At 47.4% G+C, this 23,885-nt stretch overlaps 1 protein-coding gene across 1 annotated transcript in view; it reads right to left on the reverse strand.

Moving 5' to 3' along the window:
- The window catches only part of LOC146610801 (voltage-gated potassium channel subunit beta-2-like), a 235,400-nt gene that overhangs the window by 115,709 nt on the left and 95,806 nt on the right, over positions 1 to 23,885 (reverse strand). Inside the window, exons 7-8 of the mRNA XM_085343878.1 lie at positions 21,493 to 21,537; positions 17,894 to 17,937 (exon numbers count right to left, since the gene is read on the reverse strand). Of these exons, the coding sequence (XP_085200004.1) occupies positions 17,894 to 17,937; positions 21,493 to 21,537 (89 nt within the window). The remainder of the gene's footprint in view (positions 1 to 17,893; positions 17,938 to 21,492; positions 21,538 to 23,885) is intronic.

Here is a 23,885-nt window from a genome sequence, read left to right on the forward strand (position 1 = left end):
GATCGATGTAGCGGTTCCAAATGACAGCAATATCAGGAAGAAGGAACACGAGAAGCTGGAGAAATACCAAGGGCTCAGAGAAGAGCTCAAGAGGATGTGGAGGGTGAAGGTAACGGTGGTCCCCGTGGTAATCGGAGCACTAGGTGCGGTGACTCCCAAGCTAGGCGAGTGGCTCCAACAGATCCCGGGAACAACAGCAGAGATCTCTGTCCAGAAGAGCGCAGTCCTGGGAACAGCTAAGATACTGCGCAGGACCCTGAAGCTCCTAGGCCTCTGGTAGAGGACCCGAGCTTGAAGGATAAACCGCCCGCATAATGCGTGCTGGGTGTATATATACACCCAGCATGGGGCTGGACGGCCAACTGCCCCGACGTCATGACAGCGCATATTGGGAATGGCATATGCACCGATCGGTTTTCTATCGCCCATTTGCTGGAGGGCGCCCTCCGTTTGCGAGGTGCGCCACACACACACACACACACACACACACACACACACAGCAAGAGAGAAACAGAGAGATCATTAATGCAGAGGATTGCAGCAGCTCTTGGATTTTCACTCTCTGTTGGATTTTAAATGAACAGTCACATAAATTTCATTCCAGATTTTTTGTGTTTGCTTCAATTAAGATGTGTCTTTAAATCTACGATACCTGTCTTGTTCAAATAGTTTATTAACATAGTAAAGAAGTAGCTAGGGAACTCAGTAAGTAGGAACAGCGATAGTTTAAAGACATTTTCTAAAATAAAGAGGATTTCATCATCCGCAGTTTGTGAAAACTGCAGGTGTCACATTAAAAAACAAATCAGTAGATTGACAAATGATGGATAAAGACGCTTTTCAGAGGTACACTTCATGTACTGATTAACATACAGTTCAAAGATGTGCGTTAGGGTGCAGACTGGTTATGCCAATTGTGGATTTTGCTATATGAATATGCTCAAGAGTCTGTTTGAGCTAAAAACGTGACATATAGTGCTATATATATATATATATATATATATATATATATATATATATATATATATATATATATATATATATATATATCTGGATGCCACCTGCAAAGGTAATCGGAGCACTAGGTGCGGTGACTCCCAAGCTAGGCGAGTGGCTCCAGCAGATCCCGGGAACAACATCGGAGATCTCTGTCCAGAAGAGCACAGTCCTGGGAACAGCTAAGATACTGCGCAGGACCCTCAAGCTCCCAGGCCTCTGGTAGAGGACCCGAGCTTGAAGGATAAAACCGCCCGCAGGGGCGTTCTGGGTGTGTTGTTATATATATATATATATTAGGGGTGCAACGATACACAAAATTCACGATTCGGTTCGATACTTTGGTGTCACGGTTCGATATTTTTTCAATACAAGAAAATGTTCATGCTTTTTTAATTTGTCATTTATTAAAATTATAAATATATATTTTAACTCAAACGTACAGTTTTAAAATTTAATGTTGCTGAAACAACAAAGGGATCAAATAATAAATATATCTGATCGAGAAATCACTCATGTTTGGAAAAGAGAGTTTATTACAGAGAAATATCTCTTTCCAAAATAAAAGCTATACTATACGCTTATTCTGGGCTATCCTCTCAGCAGCATATTAAACATATCAGGTCCCCATAAGAAGAATCATGTGCTAACGGCTGTCTAAATGACTCGGATAAAGTTTGTAGCATGCGTGCTTGTTGTTTTTGTCTGCTTCCACTTGTCTTTGCACTAGGATGATGTCGGTGTAAATGTGCAGTCATATTCATTTTGTTCCCACTAGTGCTGTCAGCGTTAATCTGAAATGACGTTAACGCCACAACACGGCAAATCTCCGTTAACGAGCTACCGTGGATCGCCCCGTGCATGGGGCTGGACGGCCAACTGCCCCGACGTCATGACAGCGCATATTGGGAATGGCATATGCACCGATCGGTTTTCTATCGCCCATTTGCTGGAGGGCGCCCTCCGTTTGCGAGGTGCGCCTGCTGCTTGCGGCGCAGAGAAGAGAGGGCGGGGCGGCGGGGGATTTTCTGACCGGCTGGAGCAGCATCTAATAACCAACTCACAAAGTAAAACAAAATAAAAACAAACCAACAAACACGAAAACACCAGACATTATAATACAGACTTATAATTTGCACCGATGTTTTTTCAAAATTCTGTACACGAAAAGTGAGCGCGAGAGCCCTCAGTGCGCCTGCTCGCTGCTAAAGTCAAAGTAAACTTTATTGTCATCTCCGCTACATACAGTCCAGTATATAGAGAGACGAGACGACGAGGCTCCAGTTACAGCAGTGCAAGTAAACAAACAATAAGAAGAGTAAGAAAATAAATATACACTTTAGGACTCGGGGTAAAGGGATCGATAACAATTTAAAATTTACAGTTTGATGATTTAAAGTCTCACACACAAGCCATCGAAAGGGGAGGGGCCCTGCTGCTTCCAAATAGAGCACATTTCATTTATAATGTTGTAAATCCAAGCCCATTATGTATTCATTGGGTTGTGTAAAATCTCAGAAATGCACCCTAGACAAAGTGAAGCAGATGTGTCATTGGATGATGGCAGGTCATCCTGAAACAATCAGAATCAGAATACTTTATTAATCCCTAAGGAAATTATGTGGATTACAGTTGCTATCAATTAGTCATTGTCAATTGTTGATTCTTCCTGTTCTCATTGTATGACGAAGTATGATGGCTGTTTGATAGCCGTTTGCATACTATGCATAATCTCTCTCTCTTCGTGTGTGTGTTAGTGTGTGTGTGTGTGTATACAAGAGTTTTATGTTAATGTACAATCCTTAATATGCTTTTTGTGTGTGTGTGTGGGGGGGGGGGGCTAGAGGGAGTGTTCGCCCAGGGCGCCAAACAGGCTAGGACCGCCACTGGTTCCCACCCATGTAATTGAGCATTGGGTGGCACATCCGACATGACGTGCTTACCTTCAGGGTCATACTTCACATGAAGACCAAAATAGTTCCAAAGGCCAGATCTGAATGAGGGTGGGGGAGGGTAAATTTGCCATGTTGCAACGAGCTCAGCTTCTGTCTTGCTAGCTTCCGCTGTGCTCAGTGGATCTGCGCTCGACAGTGCAGCCTAGGTGGAGTAGTCGAACGCAGATCCACTGAGCTCTCAACACAGACAGCATCGTCAGAAGAAAAGTTAATAAAATAAATTTAAAAATTTGTATTGTTCGATAGATATGCGCACCAGCACTGTATTGAACGGTTCAATATCAATACGAATATCGTTGCACCCCTAATATATATATATATATATATATATATATATATATATATATATATATATATATATATATATATATATATATATATATATATATATATAGAGAGAGAGAGAGAGAGAGAGAGAGAGAGAGAGAGAGAGAGATGTATATGTATATTTTAAATCAGTAACATAGATAAAATATTTTGGATAACAAATGAGTCACATTTTAAAACACTGTTTGAATAATCAAAGAGGCATTTTAAAGCGCAGGCTATAACAGACATGCTTACCGGGAGCAGAGAAACACGCTGTAATGTCTCTTTGGCCTAATGCTGGGCTTACACTGTGCGATTTTTTCAGTCGCGCGATTCAGCTCCTGCTCAAACTGTACGATTGACTCGCAGGGGTTAGAAGTTCATAGGTCACGATGCAGGGTCTCACTACGACCCGATGCTCTGATGCGACCTGAGTGCTCACACTGTGCGTCCATAAAATGAAGGTTATAACAGAAATTCTGTCGCTCGCTCTCTCTCTCTGTCTTTCACTCACACAGACACGCACACCACCACCATCAACTTTGCTAAATTGCTAATGAAAAACATTGATCAGGCAGCTGTGATTGAGCAGCAATGTAGATCCAACTATTTTCACGGTTGTTGTGGTCGTGATAATTTTGTGAGGCCACATCGAAAAGGCTCGGATGAGCTTTCCAAAGTTCTACAAGTTGTACCTCCATCGCTTGTGTCCAGATCACACGCTGCACTGCCGTGCTGCGCCGTCTTTTTCGCTGACATTTGTGTTTGCGCGTGCGCAGTGTGACAAACTGCGGTGACACCCTCACGACGGTCGCGAGGATTTCAAGCAGGTTTGAAATCCTCCCGACCAAGCGATTGATGATCGGGAGCTGGTCGTGAGGTGTTAATCGCGTCTCGTTACCCCACGTATACTACACGATGCACGACGCACGATGAAGGCCAAAATCGGGCCGATCGCCAAAACGGTCGCACGACTCAAAAATCGGCTCAAAAATCGCACAGTGTAAGCCCAGCATAAGCCACACCAGAAATGCTCTGTGCGGATAGCAAAGTCTGCGCTGTGGGAGTGTCTGGACCCTTGAACGGCAAACTTGTAAGCCCTAGTTCGGCTCCCAAAAAAGATGCTCGAGTTGTTCTTGTGTCCAACAAAAATGAGTTCTAATATGTTTTATTTTTAATGTTACTCCGGGCTGTGTTGAACAAAGTGATTTAGCACAATTTAAATTAAAAAAATTAGTCTCTTAAATGAATGGCATCTTGACGTAGCTAGACCGGGGACTCGGTGAATGGCTTAAAAAACTAATACACTGTTTTCCATCTTGTGCACTTGAGTACACTCCAATGAAACTCGAAAAGTGGGAAAAATACACACACACACATACACACAATATGGAGATGATGACTTGGCATTTGTTAGGAAGGAGTGTAAGTATAGAGAGGAGTAATTCCTACTTCTCATTCATGTACTCTGCAATGTGCATTGTCTCGAAACTGTCCATATCTGTCCTTGTAACATGTTTATTTCTTTTCAGAATAAATGGCTGAGAAAAAAAAATGTCAAAGTTGAGGTAAGTGGTTACTGTTTGCCACAACTAAACAGCATTGTGGGGTTTTTTTTTTGTTTGTTTGTTTTGTTTTTATCTGATATTAGTTTCGGAGGGTCAAATTTCTCTTTGGGTAAAAATAAAGCTAACATCCAAGTGTCAAAGGTCTCTAAAGTTCAGTTCTAAAAAACAAGTCAGTCCCTGAAGCTTATTTGTCCCACAGAAGCTAATTTGGTGACAACTCAAGTCTGCGGGAATGTGTAAGGAATGTCTGATCTTAACAAACTAACTTTGTTGTTACATTACAGCAATATTTAGGAAACATTTAATGGTTGATAATGGAGCAGGATGAAGGTCAAAGGGAAAGTCCCGGTAAGCTTCCGGTTACTGGGAAAGTCCCTGCCACGCTTCTGGTCGTAGTCATCCGACTGGTCCATGCTATATCACCCTTCCAGACCCGGAGTGGTATAACGTGTTGTAGAAAAATTTGATCGATTCTCTCTCTCTCTCCTTCTCTCAATCTCTTAAAAAATAATAAACCTGTCGTAAAACTGACTCTTAAAAAAAGAAAACTCTTTACCACAGAGGGGTAAAATAGCTTCAATAAAATTATTTGGGATGCTAAATAGGATCGAGTTCTGAATATGGGCGCGGTGCTTTTTTTAACTAAGGGTTATTTTTACACATACAAGGAGATGAGTGGGAGGTCTCTATGAAATTCTTTGCATGGTACTCTGTAGGTTACAAGCAATAGAAAGTCCTTCTTTTTTCATTACAAGCACTGGTGTAGCTTGCCTCCACCAGTGTGTGGATGTGAGAGTGAATGAATTTGAGGCGCTATATAAATTTAATCCATTATTAGTCTGATAATCTGAAAGGTATTTATTTTATTGCATCTGTAATAAGGTTAATATAAGAAAGTAAAATACATCTAAAGCTGCTATTGTAAAAAGAAATAGCCCTCTGTCTTTACCAAGAAAGTGGTTACATTTGTAGGTGAAAATGGTTATCAAGATCTTTGCCATAATATTGATGCTAATAATAGAGACTGAATCATTTAAACAATGTACTAAACAGAATTCAAACTATGAGTTCAACTCTTGTCTGTGAAAAACTAACTGCTGCGACCATTCTGTCTCTCTATGCAGCATGCGCTCTGATCTCCACTGACTCATCAGAAATCTGCTGTGTTACCCCCCTGACTTTTCATGCCCCTGGAATGACCCCCCTCCCTCTCTGATCAGAATTGTCCCTGAACTTTTCCTCAACCATCCCTCCACCGACCCCCTCCCTCTCTGGACAAAACAGAATTTTTTTTTCCCACCGGATGCAGTTCATCACGTCAAATTAGTCACTTGCGGAGTACCTCCCCCACTGGATGCAATTCGTCACGCATATGGATCAAATTAGTCACATCTGGATTCGATTAGTCATTTTTGGAGTACTTCCAGCAATGTCAAAAGGTCAAGGCTAGGGTCATCAATCAAATTTTGACACAAGGTGTACTATTACTTTTTTCACGTGTTCTCAATGATATTAATAGGTCTGCAGTTTGTTGCAATCCACTTGGCAATTGTATCAGTCAATATTTCTGAGGTACACTTACTGAGTCCCCGGGAGAGGTTTGTCGCTAGCTGGTTGACGCATTAGCCAAAGTCCTAGCAGCATCCCCGGCTAACGTATGCTTCGTGTCAATATGATATTGTACGCTGGAAGTGCTTTGGTGAAAAGAAAATTCCTTCTTGCACAATGTGCATAATACTTTACGTCAGTCGACTGTGCCATCTTGTTATTTTTTTGATACTCAAATTCCCTTTCAAGAGGGCCGATGTGCATTTATCATCTTTCATATTGAGTCTGTTGGTTCAGCTGCCTGTCACTACAAGATCAACTGCCCATTTGCGCATGTGCGAAGGTAACCCTACTTGGATAAACCCCCCGAAATGCGTTGACAGAGACTTTTCAGGGATTTTGAGTCATTCTGCACTCCAGATGTGTTAATTGCATTTAAAATTTTAATCACATTGACCGTGATGGCGGATTAATTTGCGTTAACGTGTTAATTTTGACACCACTAATATATATAAAAAATAAAAATCCCCACTCGCTCCTGTGGGTGGTCAGTCCTTCAAGCTCGGGTCCTCTACCAGAGGCCTGGGAGCTTGAGGGTCCTGCGCAGTATCTTAGCTGTTCCCAGGACTGCGCTCTTCTGGACAGAGATCTCTGCTGTTTTTCCCGGGATCTGCTGGAGCCACTCGCCTAGCTTGGGAGTCACTGCACCTAGTGCTCTGATTACCACTGGGACCACCTTCATCCTCCACATCTTCTCGAGCTCTTCTCTGAGCCCTTGGTATTTCTCGAGCTTCTTGTGTTCCTTCTTCCTGATGTTGCTGTCATTCGGAACCAGTACATTGATCACTACGGCCGTCTTCTCATGTTTGTCTACCACCACTATGTCCGGTTGGTTAGCCACCACCATTTTGTCCGTCTGTAACTGGAAGTCACACAGGATCTTAGCTCAGTAATTCACCACCACCCTGTGGGGGCGTCTCCCATTTTGACCGCGGGACTTCCAGGTTATACTCGGCACAGATGTTTCTGTATATATATATATATATATATATATATATATATATATATATATATATATATATGGCGAGCTCAGACAAGGAGGAGACGGAGGTATCGTTTGGTCTTGCTTCCCGTGAGCTAGCCAGGGAGCACAACCGTTTATTCACAATTTCAGAAGAACACTGCCGCTAGCTAACTGCTCAGCGTGGCAACAACAACAACAACACAGGCCGCCCTCTGACCCTGGAAGGACACACCGTCGCAGCGAGAGGGCGTCACCTGTCACTATGGCAACATAAACAAAACATAACTGTACAAACAGAACCCCGAACAGCCCTGACCCGCTACATAGCCCCCACCTAAGGGGTCAGTCATCCCCGACGACCCCATTACCCCACACAAAGTCCTGCAAATGTCCAGGTACCTTCTTTTGGTGCACCGGACGGTCACGACCGGCGGGGGAAAAGTCACTTGGGTCAGAACATGCGGTACCACCATCATCCCCTGCTCCGGCGTCTGTTGGAGCGAGCGGTCAGTACGGTGAGAGCCTGTCCCGGTGCAACACCACCATGCGCCATGCCCAGCATGCGGATACGGTACACCACGTCTGTTAGCCGCTCCACAACCTCTGCCGGCCCTTGCCAGTGACTGCAGAGTTTGGGGGACAATCCTCTCTTGCGAACCGGGCAGTACACCCAAACCTTGTCGCCATGCATGAAAACCCCCCCTCGGCACTTGGTGCCGTAGGCTCTTTTCTGTCATACTCCGGCGCTGGCCTGCGCCTGGCGGGTGTAGTCATGAACCACCTGCAGCCGCTCCCTGAGCCTCCTGTAGTAGTCCATCTCTGACCCACCATCAATCTCCGGCTCGGGAGGGGACCCGAACACCAGATCCACAGGCGTCCGGAGCTCCCGTCCAAACATCAGAGTGGCAGGTGTGCACTGGCTGGACTCCTGCACCGCAGTCCGATACGACCAAAGGACCAGGGGCAGATGTCGGTCCCAATCTCGCTGGTGGCGGCTGGTGAGAATGGCGAGCTGGGTGGCCAGCGTGCGGCTGAAGCGCTCAACCAAGCCATCGCTTTGTGGGTGGAGCGATGTGGTTCTTGTTTTCTCCACCCCCAGTCGCCGGCAGATCTCCCCGAAGACCTTCAATTCAAAGTTACGCCCCTGGTCACTGTGGAGCTCAGCCGGGACCCCAAAACGGGTGAACATCTCCTCCACCAGCTTCTCGGCCGTCGTCGTTGCGCTCTGGTCCGGCACCGCGTAGGCCTCTGGCCACTTCGTGAAATAGTCCATAGCCACCAACACATACCGGTTCCCTGACTCTGTGACGGGGAAAGGCCCTAGGACGTCCACTCCCACTCTTTCCATTGGGGCCTCCACCAGGTACTGCTGAAGGGGGGCAGTGGAGCGGCCCTTCTGTGCCGTGCAGGTGTCACAGCAGTGCACATGAAGTTCCACATCCCGTCGACAGCCAGGCCAGTGGAACCGTCCCCTGAGGCGGCGGAGAGTTTTGGCGTTCCCATAGTGTCCTGCCCCCACCGAGCCGTGGACTAGCTCAAGCACCTGCGACCGCAGCGACCGAGGCACCAACAGCTGCAGGAGATCTCTGCCCTGACCGGGGGCCCGCCATCTCCGGTACAGGAGCCACCCCCCTCCGCCGGCTGTGGCCTGAGCAGTAGCCACCCCCAGCACCTCCTGGTCCCGCTCTTCCTGTCGCAGGCAGTAGCGGCACTCGACGGCTATGCAGGGCCGTCTGGAGAGGGCATCAGCCTTGCCATGCTGTCGACCTGGCCGATGCTGGATCTCGAAGTCATAGCCCTGAAGGACCTCCAGCCAGCGGGCCACCTGCCCTTCTGGGTGTTTGAAGTTCAGGAGCCAAGTCAGAGATGCATGGTCAGTGCGCAGGAGGAACCGACAGCCGTGCAGATATGGCTGGAAGTGCCGCACCGCTAGCACTACGGCCAGCAGCTCCCGCCGGGTCATGCAGTAGTTCCTCTCGGCTCGCCCCAAGTCACAACTGAAGTACGCCACCACCCGTTCTCCAGCCTCGTCTTGCTGGGAGAGGACCACCCCGACCGCCCCGACCCCACATCAGTGTCCACAATGAAAGGTTGCGTCGGGGTAGGCCAGAACTGGGGCTCTGGTGAGGGCCTCCTTCAGCTGTGCAAAAGCCGCAGCACAGGCATCCCCCCAGCCAAACACCTGTCCCTTGTCAGCCAGGCGGTGGAGGGGGCTGGCCATTGTCGCGAACCCTTTGATGAACCGACGGTAGTAGGAGGCTAGGCCCAGGAAGCTCCGCAGTTCTTGGACGTTCGAGGGAGTCGGCCAGTCCTGGACCGCAGCCACTTTTGCGGGGTCAGTGGCGACACCTCGAGCGCTGATCACATGGCCCAAGAACGTGGTCTCTCTCACCAACAGGCGGCATTTCGCAGGGTTGAGCCACAGCCCAGCTCGTCGGATGGCACTCAAGACCTCGCTCAGGTGAGACAGTGCACTGTCGAAGTCGCCACCGTGCACCAACAGGTCATCCAGGCTCACAACGCAGCGGCTACGAGGGATATCCACGAGCACCCTCTCCATCAGCCTCTCAAACGTCGCTGGCACATTGCAGAGCCCAAATGGCATGACCCTGAACTGCCACAGCCCCTATCCAATGGTGAATGCAGTCTTAGGCCTTGCGTCGGGGGCTAGCTCCACCTGTCAGTAACCGCTGCGTAGGTCGAGGGAGCTGAACCAACTGGAGCCGGTAACGTAATCTAGGGCCTCGTCGATCCACGGCAGCGGGTACGAGTCCTTCTTGGTGACTGCATTGAGACGGCAAAAGTCCACGCAGAACCTCGGACTGCCATCCTTCTTCCCCACCAGAACCACGGGTGCCGCCCATGGGCTATTGGATGGCTCGATCACCCCAGCCGCAGCCATCTCACGGATCTTCTCTTCCGCTACCTGCCGTTTCGAGAGGGGCAGCCGGTGTGGGCGCAGACGGATGGGCTGAGCAGAGCCGGTGTCGAAGGTGTGCTGGACCAGACTCGTCTGCCTGCAGTCTTTGTCACTGGCGGCAAAGATGTCCACATTCTCGTCCAGGAGGCACCTCAACTGCTGGCGCTGGTCGACGTTGAGGCCTACGCTGCTGCGCTGCCAAAGGTCATCAACAGCCTCGATGGTCTCAGTCGAAGGAGGTTTGTCAGGCTGAGAGGCTGAGGCGAGTGGAGATGACCACCGGCATTCGAAATCTGCTGAGCGGCAGCTGCCCAACGCCTGTCTCGTCTGGTCCCCGCTCCCTGCTTTTGGCCGCGTTGGAGAGCAAAAGTCTCTCCGCCAAGAGTGATAGCCAGCTTTGCGGTGTTGACGCAGGCCCCCCAGCGGCTCAGCAGATCCAGGCCAATGATGCACTGGTCTTGAATGTCGGCGAGCCAGAAGTCGTGCACCAGCTCTAGATCCTTCACTCGGATCCGGAACGGTTTCTTCCCCCGCATAACAGTTTTCTCCCCCCGTCACTGTCATCAGCTACAGTGGGGCAAAAAAGTATTTAGTCAGCCACCGATTGTGCAAGTTCCCCCACTTAAAATGATGACAGAGGTCAGTAATTTGCACCAGAGGTACACTTCAACTGTGAGAACCAGAATGTGAAAAAAAACATCCATGAATCCACATGGTAGGATTTGTAAAGAATTTATTCGTAAATTAGGGTGGAAAATAAGTATTTGGTCACCTCAAACAAGGAAAATCTCTGGCTCTCACAGACCTGTAACGTCTTCTGTAAGCTTTTCTGTCCCCCACTCGTTACCTGTATGAATGGTACCTGTTTGAACTCATCATCTGTATAAAAGACACCTGTCCACAGCCTCAAACAGTCAGACTCCAAACTCCGCCATGGCCAAGACCAAAGAGCTTTCGAAGGACACCAGGAAAAGTATTGTAGACCTGCACCAGACTGGGAAGAGTGAATCTACAATAGGCAAGCAGCTTGGTGTGAAAAAAATCAACTGTGGGAGCAATCATCAGAAAATGGAAGACATACAAGACCACTGATAATCTCCCTCGATCTGGGGCTCCACGCAAGATCTCATCCCGTGGGGTCAAAATGATCATGAGAACGGTGAGCAAAGATCCCAGAACCACACGGGGGGACCTGGTGAATGACCTGCAGAGAGCTGGGACCAAAGTAACAAAGGTCACCATCAGTAACACACTACAACGGCAGGGAATCAAATCCCGCAGTGCCAGACGTGTTCCGCTGCTGAAGCCAGTGCATGTCCAGGCCCATCTGAAGTTTGCCAGAGAGCACATGGATGATACAGCAGAGGATTGTGAGAATGTCATGTGGTCAGATGAAACCAAAGTAGAACTTTTTGGTATAAACTCAACTCGTCGTGTTTGGAGGAAGAAGAATACTGAGTTGCATCCCAAGAACACCATACCTACTGTGAAGCATGGGGGTGGAAACATCATGCTATGGGGCTGCTTTTCTGCCAAGGGGACAGGACGACTGATCCGTGTTAAGGACAGAACGAATGGGGCCATGTATCGTGAGATTTTGAGCCAAAACCTCCTTCCATCAGTGAGAACTTTGAAGATGTGTCATGGTCCGGAGTCTGCGACTCCGTGTTTATGTTTAGTCTATTAGTATTCTGTGGTTTTGGTTACCTTGGGTGTTTGTATTCTTCTGTTCATGTTCCTATGTTCTGTGTCCCCCAGTCTGTGTTAAGTTGGTGTGTTATGTCATTGCGTGTATGTGTTTCCTGTTTTATTGTGAAGGTCTGCGTCTTATGTGAGTGTTTTCAGTTTGCCTCCCTAGTCTCGTCACGATAATCACTCCCAGCTGTGTTCCCCACCTGCGTGTAATCTCCCTGTGTTCTCTGGGTGTATTTAAGTTGTGTCTTCTGTCATGGTAGTTGCTGGTTCGTCTGCGTTATTTTCCTCGCCGCCATTCTGTGTTTATTCCTCCAGCTTCCTGGTCATTCTCCCCGCAAGGTACCCTCGTTAGTGTTCTGGTTTTGTGTTTAGTTTAGTTTTCCCAGTTTAGAGTTTTTACCGTTCTGTTTCTCGCCACCCCTTTTGTTGTTCTTATCCGGTTGTAAATAAAGCTCATCCTCCACTTAAGCAGTCTGCATCTTGGGTCCGTTAAATATTCCACACGGCTTGCCCCGGCAAACCGTGACAGTATGAACCAGCCACTATGGACCCAGCAGCTTTCAACCCTTCTGAGGAGCTAAAGGACGATATCATTTTCACTGTGGAGAATCTTATCAGCCTATGGCTGGAACACCCCCCGGAAGAGCTTCGCCGCGCAGCGGAAGATCGGCTGCAACGGCTCTTTTCCGGCCTGCCATGGCTATTGGAATCGCTTTCCCCGACCATACAGGCCTTTCTCCACCTCACACCACACCTTCTCTCCGCCACTACTACCTCGCAGCCCGACTCGCCGGACGTGATTTTGCCCGGCCCGTCGGAGCCATCTGCGGGGAAGAAACGTCGATCGCGCCGTCGCGCCACCCCACAGCCGGACGTTCGGACTTCTAAATCGCCGGCTGTGGTGAGTGAGGATTCTTTTCCGTTTTCGGACTGTGTGACGGTTCATTCAGGGGCTGTGTTCTGTGCGGCAGATAATGATATGAACAGCTTGTCGCCTGAGCCACTCTCAGCTCAGTTAGCAGCCTCTTTCAGCTCAGTCTCCAGGGTCGCTTTCAGCTCAGTCTCCAGTGCCTGTTTCAGCTCAGTCTCCAGTGCCTTTTTCAGCTCAGTCTCCAGTGCCTGTTTCAGCTCAGTCTCCAGTGCCTGTTTCAGCTCAGTCTCCAGTGCCACTTTCAGTTCAGGCCCCCGCGCCTCCAGAGTCACCTGTAGCTCAGGCCCCCGCGCCTCCAGAGTCACCTGTAGCTCAGGCCCCCGCGCCTCCAGAGCAACCTGTAGCTCAGGCCCCAGTAGCTCCAGTGCCGCCTGTAGCGCAGGCCCCAGTAGCTCCAGTGCCGCCTGTAGCGCAGGCCCCAGTAGCTCCAGTGCCGCCTGTCGCGCAGGCCCCAGTAGCTCCAGTGCCGCCTGTCGCGCAGGCCCCAGTAGCTCCAGTGCCGCCTGTCTCGCCGGCCCCAGTAGCTCCAGTGCCGCCTGTCGCGCCGGCCCCAGTAGCTCCAGTGCCCCCGCTACCCGTAGCTCTGGCTCCAGTATCACCGGTTTCGCTCATTCACTCCATGCAGGGAGAAAGTTTAATTTCACCTCAAGGTGCTTTTCATGGTTCAGCCGCCATTGGCACAGTTTGCCGCTCCAGGGCTTCCCCAGAGGCTAGGTCTCAGTCCCCAGCTGATTCTGGACCCCTGAAGTCTAAGCAGCTACCTGAGAACTGCGCCATGTCAGCATTGCCTGTGCAGAGCCCGTGCTCAGTGCATTGCCAGTTGCCTTCGTGTTTGCCAGAGGACTCCATGACTGCTGGCTTAGTGATGACTTCTGCTGGAGGGTCCGTAGGACCACTCCGGCCTTCGTCTCTAGTCTCCGCTGGAGGGTCCGAGGGACTGCTCCGGCCTTCGTCTCCTGTCTCCGCTGGAGGGTCCGAGGGGCCCGTTCAGCCTCCTGTCTCCGCTGGAGGATTCGAGGGGCCCGTTCAGCCTCCTGCCTCCGCTGGAGGGTCCGAGGGGCCCGTTCAGCTTCCTGCCTCGTCGGCTGGGGGGCCCGAGGAGCCCGTTCAGCCGCCTGCTGCAGCTTCATCATCATCCTCGCCTGCTGTATCTTCATCATCATCCTCGCCTGCTGTATCTTCATCATCATCCTCGCCTGCTGCAGCTTCATCATGCTTGGTGGCGCTGTCACTTGGCGTTCGCTCACTCTGCGCTTCATCATCCTCGTCTGGTCCAGCCCCCGTGTCTTCCGCCTCGTCTGGTCCAGCCTCCGTGTCTTCAGCCTCGTCTGGTCCAGCCTCAGAGCCTTCAGCCTCGTCTGGTCCAGCCTCAGGGCCTTCAGCCTCATCTGGTCCAGCCTCAGAGCCTTCAGCCTCGTCTGGTCCTGCTTCAGCCTGTGCTTCGCCTGGTCCAGCCTCTGCAGCCTCGCCTGGTCCGACCTCAGCCTCTGCAGCCTCGCCTGGTCCAGCTCCGGCCTGTGCTTCGCCTGGTCCAGCTCCAGCCTGTGCTCCGTCTGGTCCGGCCTCGTCTGGTCCGTCTGGTCCTGTGCCCACCGGGCCTCGGCCAGTACGCTTGACACTGGGGTGCCACCGCTGCCTTCCGCGCGGCCGGCCCCCTGAACTGCTCCGTCGTCTCCTTCGTCGCCGCCGTTGCCTTCCGCACGGCCGGCCCCCGGACCCTCTTCGCCTGAGTGGCCGCCGTTGCCTTCCGCACGGTCGGCCCCCGGACCGGTGCTGTCGTCGTCGCCGTTGCCTTCCGCGCGGTCGGCCTCCCGAACTGTGTCCACGACACCGCCGTTGCCGTCCGCGCGGTCGGCCCCCTGAACTGTTTGGACTCCTGTGCTGGCCGGCCCCCTGACCTCTTTGGTTTTGGACTCGTGTTTTTGTTTTTGTTTTTGTCTTTTGACCTTCTGGTGCTCCTGTTTTGTTTTGCCCCGAGCCCTCCGTCCTGGACCCCCGCCGCCCGCCCTGGTCGGGTTGTTTTCTGTTTTTTCTGGCTGTTTTTTTGTTGGGCTGTCTGGAGCCAGCCTTTGAGGGGGGGGGTCCTGTCATGGTCCGGAGTCTGCGACTCCGTGTTTATGTTTAGTCTATTAGTATTCTGTGGTTTTGGTTACCTTGGGTGTTTGTATTCTTCTGTTCATGTTCCTATGTTCTGTGTCCCCCAGTCTGTGTTAAGTTGGTGTGTTATGTCATTGCGTGTATGTGTTTCCTGTTTTATTGTGAAGGTCTGCGTCTTATGTGAGTGTTTTCAGTTTGCCTCCCTAGTCTCGTCACGATAATCACTCCCAGCTGTGTTCCCCACCTGCGTGTAATCTCCCTGTGTTCTCTGGGTGTATTTAAGTTGTGTCTTCTGTCATGGTAGTTGCTGGTTCGTCTGCGTTATTTTCCTCGCCGCCATTCTGTGTTTATTCCTCCAGCTTCCTGGTCATTCTCCCTGCAAGGTACCCTCGTTAGTGTTCTGGTTTTGTGTTTAGTTTAGTTTTCCCAGTTTAGAGTTTTTACCGTTCTGTTTCTCGCCACCCCTTTTGTTGTTCTTATCCGGTTGTAAATAAAGCTCATCCTCCACTTAAGCAGTCTGCATCTTGGGTCCGTTAAATATTCCACACGGCTTGCCCCGGCAAACCGTGACAAGATGAAACGAGGCTGGGTCTTCCAACATGACAATGATCCAAAACACACCGCCTGGGCAACAAAGGAGTGGCTCCGTAAGAAGCATTTGAAAGTCCTGGAGTGGCCTAGCCAGTCTCCAGACCTCAACCCCATAGAAAATCTGTGGCGGGAGTTGAAAGTCCGTGTTGCTCGGCGACAGCCCCAAAACATCACTGCTCTCGAGAAGATCTGCATGGAGGAATGGGCCAAAATACCAGCTACTGTGTGTGCAAACCTGGTAAAGACCTATAGTAAACGTTTGACCTCTGTTATTGCCAACAAAGGTTATGTTACAAAGTATTGAGTTGTATTTTTGTTATTGACCAAATACTTATTTTCCACCCTAATTTACGAATAAATTCTTTACAAATCCTACCATGTGGATTCATGGATTTTTTTTTTCACATTCTGTCTCTCACAGTTGAAGTGTACCTCTGGTGCAAATTACTGACCTCTGTCCTCATTTTAGGTGGGGAAACTTAAACAATCGGTGGCTGACTAAATACTTTTTTGCCCCACTGTATATATATATATATATTCCTACAAGGAACAAGTTATTGCCAACAATGTGGAACAAGCTTATGCAATGGGTGTATTAATTGTATAGATATATTTTTGCTAGTCTGACATCAGACAGAAACATCTGACTAGTTGATACTAGCTTTCAGACATTACGTATCTTTTCAAATCATCAGACGTCATTTTAAGTCTATCCTGCTAAGAAACTATTCTAATATTTAGGTCAAGGCATGTTTTGACAAGAGATTTTAAATTAATCACTAAAGATACAAATCAAGTGTAGACTGTCTGCTCGATTTCAGTGGATTAAATAAAACAATTTCACAAGCATTTATGGGTCTATGTACAAAAATTGTAGACAAACCTATTCCCACTGTTATGTACAACTGGATAATCTAACACAATCACAGCTAAAATGCTAACTAAATCATTTATTTAAAAATTTAAAACATATGTTTAAAAATAGTTTCTGCTATTTTCTAAAATGCAATTAAACCCAGGTCTGGTGCTGGAGACATTCAACAAACCAATATTTTTATTTTCCATGCTTAGAAAATTGTTTTCCCTCATTTTCAAGCATCTAATTCTCACGTAATTATGAATTGCTTTTCTTTGAAAAACACACTAAAAACGTAATTGGTGATAAAGAAGAAAACAAAACTATGTCCCCAGCAGAGATGGGCAGTAACGCGTTACTTGTAACGCGTTACTGTAATCTGATTACTTTTTTCAAGTAACAAGTAAAGTAAGGGATTACTATTGCAAAAATGGTAATTAGATTACCGTTACTTTCCCGTAGGAACGCTGCGTTACTGCGTTACTAAAACCGTGATTTTTTGCGAGAATGTCTCACGACAGTGACGTAAGCGAGTGCGCCGTCAGTGACAACACCTGTGTGCAGATCAACAATGGATCACATATCGATTGTGGGAGAGAGTATGAGCGTGCAGCGTTTAAAGCATGGAAGTACTGACCTTACTTTGAGTTTGATTCCATAAAAAGTGACAAAAACATTAGCGTCCATCGTGCGTGGGAAGAAAACTTCTTTTTACAGCAAAAAAAACCCCCCTAAACGTCCAAGCAAGCACAAATTCACAGAGAAACTCGCGGATTCTTCAACTGACCGTGGCACACCTGCACCTGGGTAAACCTCCGCCTACCGCAGTCCTGCTTTACAGGTGAAAATAGAGCAACAGGACCGCTGAGTCTTTGACTTTATTCATTTTCTGCTGTGTTTTACTTGCATCTATTTGAAAGAGTGAGTGTAAACACAAAATAATATTTTATTTTATGTGCTGGAATGTGTAGAAAATAGGTTTAAATGTCAAACTAATTTATTCAAGTCAGAGAATGTTGCATATAATTAAATTTTTGCTTGATGCATAAAGTTAAAAGATTAAAACTGATAAAACAAGTTAAAAAAAGAGACTTTTCCATTTGATTACATTTTATATGATGGATTATGTAGAAAAAGTAGAATTGGGCTGAAAGATCTATTGCTTTATCACCTATTCAGGTTGTAAATCGTGTTTTTAAAAAGTAACTAAGTAACTAATTACTTTTGAAAATAAGTAATGAGTAAAGTAACGGGATTACTTTTTTGGGGAAGTAATCAGTAATTAGTTACTGATTACTTTTTTCAAGTAACTTGACCAACACTGGTCCCCAGTATGCAAACGATCAATGTTTGCATACTGGGGGAAAAGATTTCAAATTCACAGTTGTAGCTAATAATCTTACCTTCAAGTATATGTTTTCTAGATAATCCTCTCTCCATTTCTGCTCTGAAAAAAAACCATAATAAATTAAATTCAAAATTTAAAATAGTACTTTTTAACAACACTACAGATAGATTAGATAGCCTTGGAAAAGTATTTGCCTTTTTCCCATGCTGTTGCATGCTGGGGTAGCTGGTTAAAGTTTGCAGATATCAACAGACTCCATAAACTGATCCGTTTAGCTACAAATCTTGTGGAGATAGAACTGGACTCCAGCCTCCATTACTGTGTGGTGTCGGAGAGGCAGACGTTGTCCAAGATAAAGACAATGTTGGACAATACCTTCCACCCACTCAATAACTATTAGCCAGTCATTGGAGCATGTTCAGTGAGAGACTGAGATTAGGCAAATGCACAACTGAACAACACAGGAAGTCATTCCTGCTACAATTTTATCTGATGCACCGTACACAGTGTAATAGTTGCATTTACTGTGAAAATAACAAATAAAGTTTTACAGTTTAGAGTAAAACGAATGATGAAGACCCTGGAGCAGCTGGTCCTGGCTCAGCTTCGGCACCTGGTGAGCTCATCACTGGACCCACTTCAGTTTGCCTACCAACCTGGCATTGGAGCGGATGATGCCATCATCCACCTCCTACACCGTTCCCTCTCTCACCTGGACATTGCTGGGAGCACTGTGAGAATCATGTTCTTTGATTTCTCCAGTGCCTTCAACACCATTCTTCCCACGGTCCTGAAGGACAAGCTGGAGAACTCAGGAGTAGGGATGGGTACTGGTATCCGGTGCCACGATGGCACCGGTTCTGACATAAACGGTAGTAACCAGACCGAAAAGCAACGCACATTTCGGTGCTTTTTTTTTCCTGTGATGTCATACACTTTGGATTCTAGCCAATCATTTTACCTTTGCAAGCGTAGTAGGCGGGCCCAGGTACGTACTTTCTTTTAGAGCAGAGCTACAGATTAAAAATGCCCAAGGCGAAGTGGTCAAAGTCTGGCTGTACTTCACAGTAAAAGATGCAAACTCAGCAGCCTGCAACAAGTGCTTTAAGGTGATACTGTGCAAAGGAGGGAACACCTCAAATCTGATGAAACACCTGGCGACGCATAGCGTTTTTTAAAAGCCGAGAAATGCACTGTATTTGATAGCTTGCTGCGAGACCTCACACCGAGCACGTCTACTGCGGGTGTGGTGCCTGGTATCTGACCCGGAGTTAGCAACATCCCCCGAAAACCCGAAGAGGAGAGTCCTGGCCCCTAGCCCTGCCAGTGTAGCAGAAATGATGACGGATGATGATGGCAGCAGCAGCCGTTCTTCTCTGCGTGAGTAACTTAATGTTGTTCGTGTGTAATTTACGCTGAGTAGGCTAACCACGTTATTACATTAATGCATGTAAGGTGAACTAGCAAACACGTCATAGTTACATGCGGCTATCTTCTTGTTTGATGGCAGATACTCCCTTCGCCCTGGCCAAAAAGGCTAAAATGACCAAAGAAAACAGTGGAAAACAGCTAAACATGAGAGGTTTTTGGACAAAGTTTGTGTTTTTTTCCATTGATTAAGCACTGCTTCCAGCCAAGAGTGATACCATAAATCCCCTATAGCTGCAGAAAAGGCTAACATTGTTATCTGTTTACAAAAAAATAGCTAAATATGAGAGGTTTTAGGACAAGTTTGTGTCTTCCATTCTTTAAGCACCGGTTCGAGCACCGTTTAAGCACCAGCACCATTTCAAAAGTTTGGTACTGGTATCGGATAAAACCTAAACGATACCCATCCCTACTCAGGAGTGGACAATCACCTCACTACATGGATTCTGGACTCCCTCACCGACCGACCACAGTATGTGAGAACTCAGGGCTGTGTGTCGGACAGGGTCGTCTGCAGCACGGGGGCCCCACAGGGAACAGTTCTGGCTCGTTCCTCTTCACCATCTACACTGCAGACTTCTCCCACAACTCCACCCAGTGCTTCCTGCAGAAGTTCTCTGATTACTCTGCAATAGTCAGCCTCATCACTGATGGGGACGACAAGGAGTACAGAGAACTGACACAAGGCTTTGTGGACTGGTGCCAGCTGAACTACCTCCAGATCAACACTAGTAAAACCAAGGAGCTGGAGGTAGACTTCCACAGGCACAAACATCCTCCACTGCAACCACTGAACATCCAAGGTCCAGGGCATCTGCTGTGGCAAATGGGTGCAAGCCTTTGACCACAAACTTAGTCACTGCTCGGTGACATTCGTCTATCCTGGCCTGAAAGGAGACGCTACCGGTAGACTGCAGCGAGAACTGCCAGCATCTGAGCCAGCCAGACTCTGTCTGTCTCTCTCATCATGGTCACCTAAATGCAGCGCACAGTAATGGCAGGTTTTGTAATAAGGCAGATCGCGCTAACATAATATGCACTGTTAGTTGATTATTTACCTGCCGCATTAACGGGAGAGGACGTGCAAACGTTTCCGCTGCTGCTGGGTTGAGATTCACGAGTCCAGAGCGGAATTAAAAACACGACATTCATTTAAGGTTATTGCGTGTTTTGTGAGCAAATGCTTTTGCATATTCGTAGTGTTTCCTCCCTTAAATGAAATCTCTACTTTTCAAGTACTGCAAGTTGCCCTGTTGTCATCCGTTCTCGTAAAGCATAGGTGTCAAACTCTGGCCCGCGGGCCAAATTTGGCCCGCAGCCTACTTACATTTGGCCCGCGAAGCCATACCAAATTACTATCAGAGCTGGCCTACTGGTATTATACAGCTAATATATATATATTGTTTAGGTTTAGTATTAAGCTTTGCTTGTTCCATATTCAGTTTTTCAGCAAAACGTGTTTGAGTCCATAAGATATGATTCATTCTTATATCTGGAGGAATAAATATATTTCAATAAATATTAATGTTAGCCCGCGACTTTGTTCCAGTTTTGAATTTTGGCCCACTGTGTATTTGAGTTTGACACCCCTGTCGTAAAGTATAACCAAACTTTTGAGCGTTTGAGCCGCTTAGGCGCCGTGTTTCCTGCCAGGTAAATGACACTCCGCAATGTGGTGACGTCATTCGGGGCGACTGGAATCGATAAGGGAATCGTTTGCAAAACTGGCAAACAATTCCAAGGAATTGAAACAGTGGGAACCGGTTCTCAACAAGAAGATTATCTTGTTTATTATCTTATCTTATCTTATCTTATCTTATCTTATCTTATCTTTTCTTACCCTATCTTATCTTATCTTATCTTATCTTAAAATGTCAATCATATATATGTAGTTGCTGTAATATTCTGGAAATTTATAATCAAGCTACTTGCACATATTAGAGCTATTTCTCATACTTGGAACTTTGTTACATGTTGTATCAATTAAGTTATTTCAGTCTGTTGCTGTTCTTGTTGTCTTGGAGCAATTGTAACCACACCATTTCCTTAGGGATTATTAAGGATTTTGATTTTGATTCTGATAATTGCCTTCAAGGTCTAGATAGTTGTATCTATCTGTCAGCACCATTCTCTTATAATTAATCATCATCATCATAGAAAGTGAGATGAGTGGGCAACCTGAGAGAGAAAACATGCATACTTTTAGAAAAGACAATGAATACTTACTTTCCACCCCAGAAGATTTTGGTGGTGATAACTAAACTGGAGCGCCTTGAGAAAAGACAAATAAACACAAAAATCAGACTGCTGGATTCCAGTCATCTCAAATATAATTACTGAAAAAAAATAATGTGGAGGGTGTATATATATCCCCGCTTCTGCGGGCGGTCTATCCTTCAAGCTTGGGTCCTCTGGGAGCTTGAGGGTCCTGCGCAGTACCTTAGCTGTTCCTAGGACTGCACTCTATAGAGATCTCCAATGTTGTCCCTGGGATCTGCTGGAGCCACTCGTCTAGTTTGGGAGTCACTGCACCTATTGCTCCGATTACCAACGGAACCACTGTTACCTTCACCCTCCACATTTTCTCGAGCTCTTCTCTGAGTCCTTACTATTTCTCGAGCTTCTTGTGTTCCTTCTCTCTGATGTTGCTGTCATTGGGAACCACTACATCTATCACTACAGCCGTCTTCTTATGTTTGTCTACCACCACTATGTCCGGTTGGTTAGCCATCACCATTTTGTCCATGTCCTGGACGTCCCACAGGATCTTAGCTCGGTCATTCTCCACCCTGTGGGGGCGTCTCCCATTTTGATCTCATGACTTCCAAGTTATACTTGGCACAGATGTTCCTGTATTCTATGCCAGCCACTTGGTTATGGCGTTCCATGTATGCCTTGCCTGCTAGCATCTTACACCCTGCTGTTATGTGCTGGATTGTCTCTGGAGCATCTTTACACAGCCTGCACCTGGGGTCTTGCCTGGTGTGATAGACCCCAGCCTCAATGGATCTTGTGCTTAGTGCTTGTTCCTGTGCTGCCATGATTAGTGCTTCCGTGCTGTCTTTCGGTCTAGCTTTGTCCGGCCACTGGTAGGATTTCTGGATATCAGCCACCTCCACTATCTGCCGGTGGTGCAGACCGTGCAGTTGTCTGTCCTTCCATGATGGTTCCTTTCCTTCCTCCCCTTTCTTGGGTTTCTGCTGCCTGAGGTATTCACTGAGCACAAGCTCTTCGTGATGTATTCGTGGATGTTTGTTGTCTCATCCTGGACTATGGTGCTGACACTCACTAGTCCCTGGCCTCCTTCCTTCCGCTTAGCGTACAGCCTCAGGGTGCTGGACTTGGGGTGAAACCTGCCATGCATGGTCAGGGGCTTCCTTGTCTTGATGTCAGTGGCTTCTATCTCCTCCTTTGGCCAGCTTATTATTCCAACAGGGTACCTGACGGGCAGGGCATAGTTGTCGATTGCCCAGATCTTGTTCTTACCATTCAGCTGACTTCTCATGACTTGCCTTGCCCTCTGCAGGTACTTGGTGGTTGCAGCTTTTCTAGCGCCTCTTCCCCCAGGTACTTGTAGCTGTCCCCAATGTCTGCAATGTTGCTTTCTGGTAGTTTGATCCCCTCAGTTCTTACTACCTTCCCTCTCTTTGTTATCATCCGACTACATTTCTCCAGTTTGAATGACATTCCGATATCATTGCTGTATATCCTGGTGGTATGGTTCAGTGAATCGATGTCTCGTTTACTCTTAGCATACAGCTTGATGTCATCCATGTACAGGAGGTGGCTGACAACTGCTCCATTCTGTAGTCGGTACCATGCAGTTTTGTCCTCAGTTAAAGTCAACAACATCTTATCCCAACTGTGCACTCTTTGTGCATGGAAAATTGCTTTTACCTCACTGTCTGACAGTTTTCATGACATCACCATGTCACCATGTAGACTGGAATATGGAATATGTGTTTTTGCAAAGATGATTGTCAAAGCTGCATTCTGCTGGCCCTATCAGTAACCAACAGCTGACACAGGAGTCCCACAGTCTACCCTAATTCAGTAGCGTTATTGGTTGCACTTTCTTATACAGCTTAGTAATAAAGTTCTAGGTAAGGGTGACAAGGTAGAAACAAGTATGTAATAAAATTATTGCCACTCAATTACCAAAATAATAACCGGTTAATATCCAAGTAATATCGTGATAGCAACAGTGGTCACAGTTAGTTATACTAAATTTTATGTAATTGGATGACAACTGCTCCATTCAACACCATTCTTCCCACAGTCCTGAAGGACAAGCTGGAGAACTCAGGAGTGGACCATCACCATACTACCTGGATTTTGGACTACCTCACCAACCGACCACAGTATGTAATAACTCAGGGCTGTGTGTCAGACGGGGTTGTCTGCAGTACGGGGGCCCCACAGGGAACGGTTCTGGCCCCATTCCTCTTCACCATCTACAATGCAGACTTCTCCCACAACTCCATCCAGTGCTTCCTGCAGAAGTTCTCTGATGACTCTGCAATAGTCGGCCTCATCACTGATGGGGACGACAAGGAGTACAGAGGACTGAACCAGGATTTTGTGGACTGGTGCCAGCTGAACTACCTCCAGATCAACAC

The sequence above is a fragment of the Diplotaxodon limnothrissa genome, linkage group LG20 (assembly GCF_057381915.1).
Source record: "Diplotaxodon limnothrissa isolate DT_005_m linkage group LG20, D_limnothrissa_male_GT1.1, whole genome shotgun sequence".
Taxonomy (NCBI): Eukaryota; Metazoa; Chordata; class Actinopteri; order Cichliformes; family Cichlidae; genus Diplotaxodon; species Diplotaxodon limnothrissa.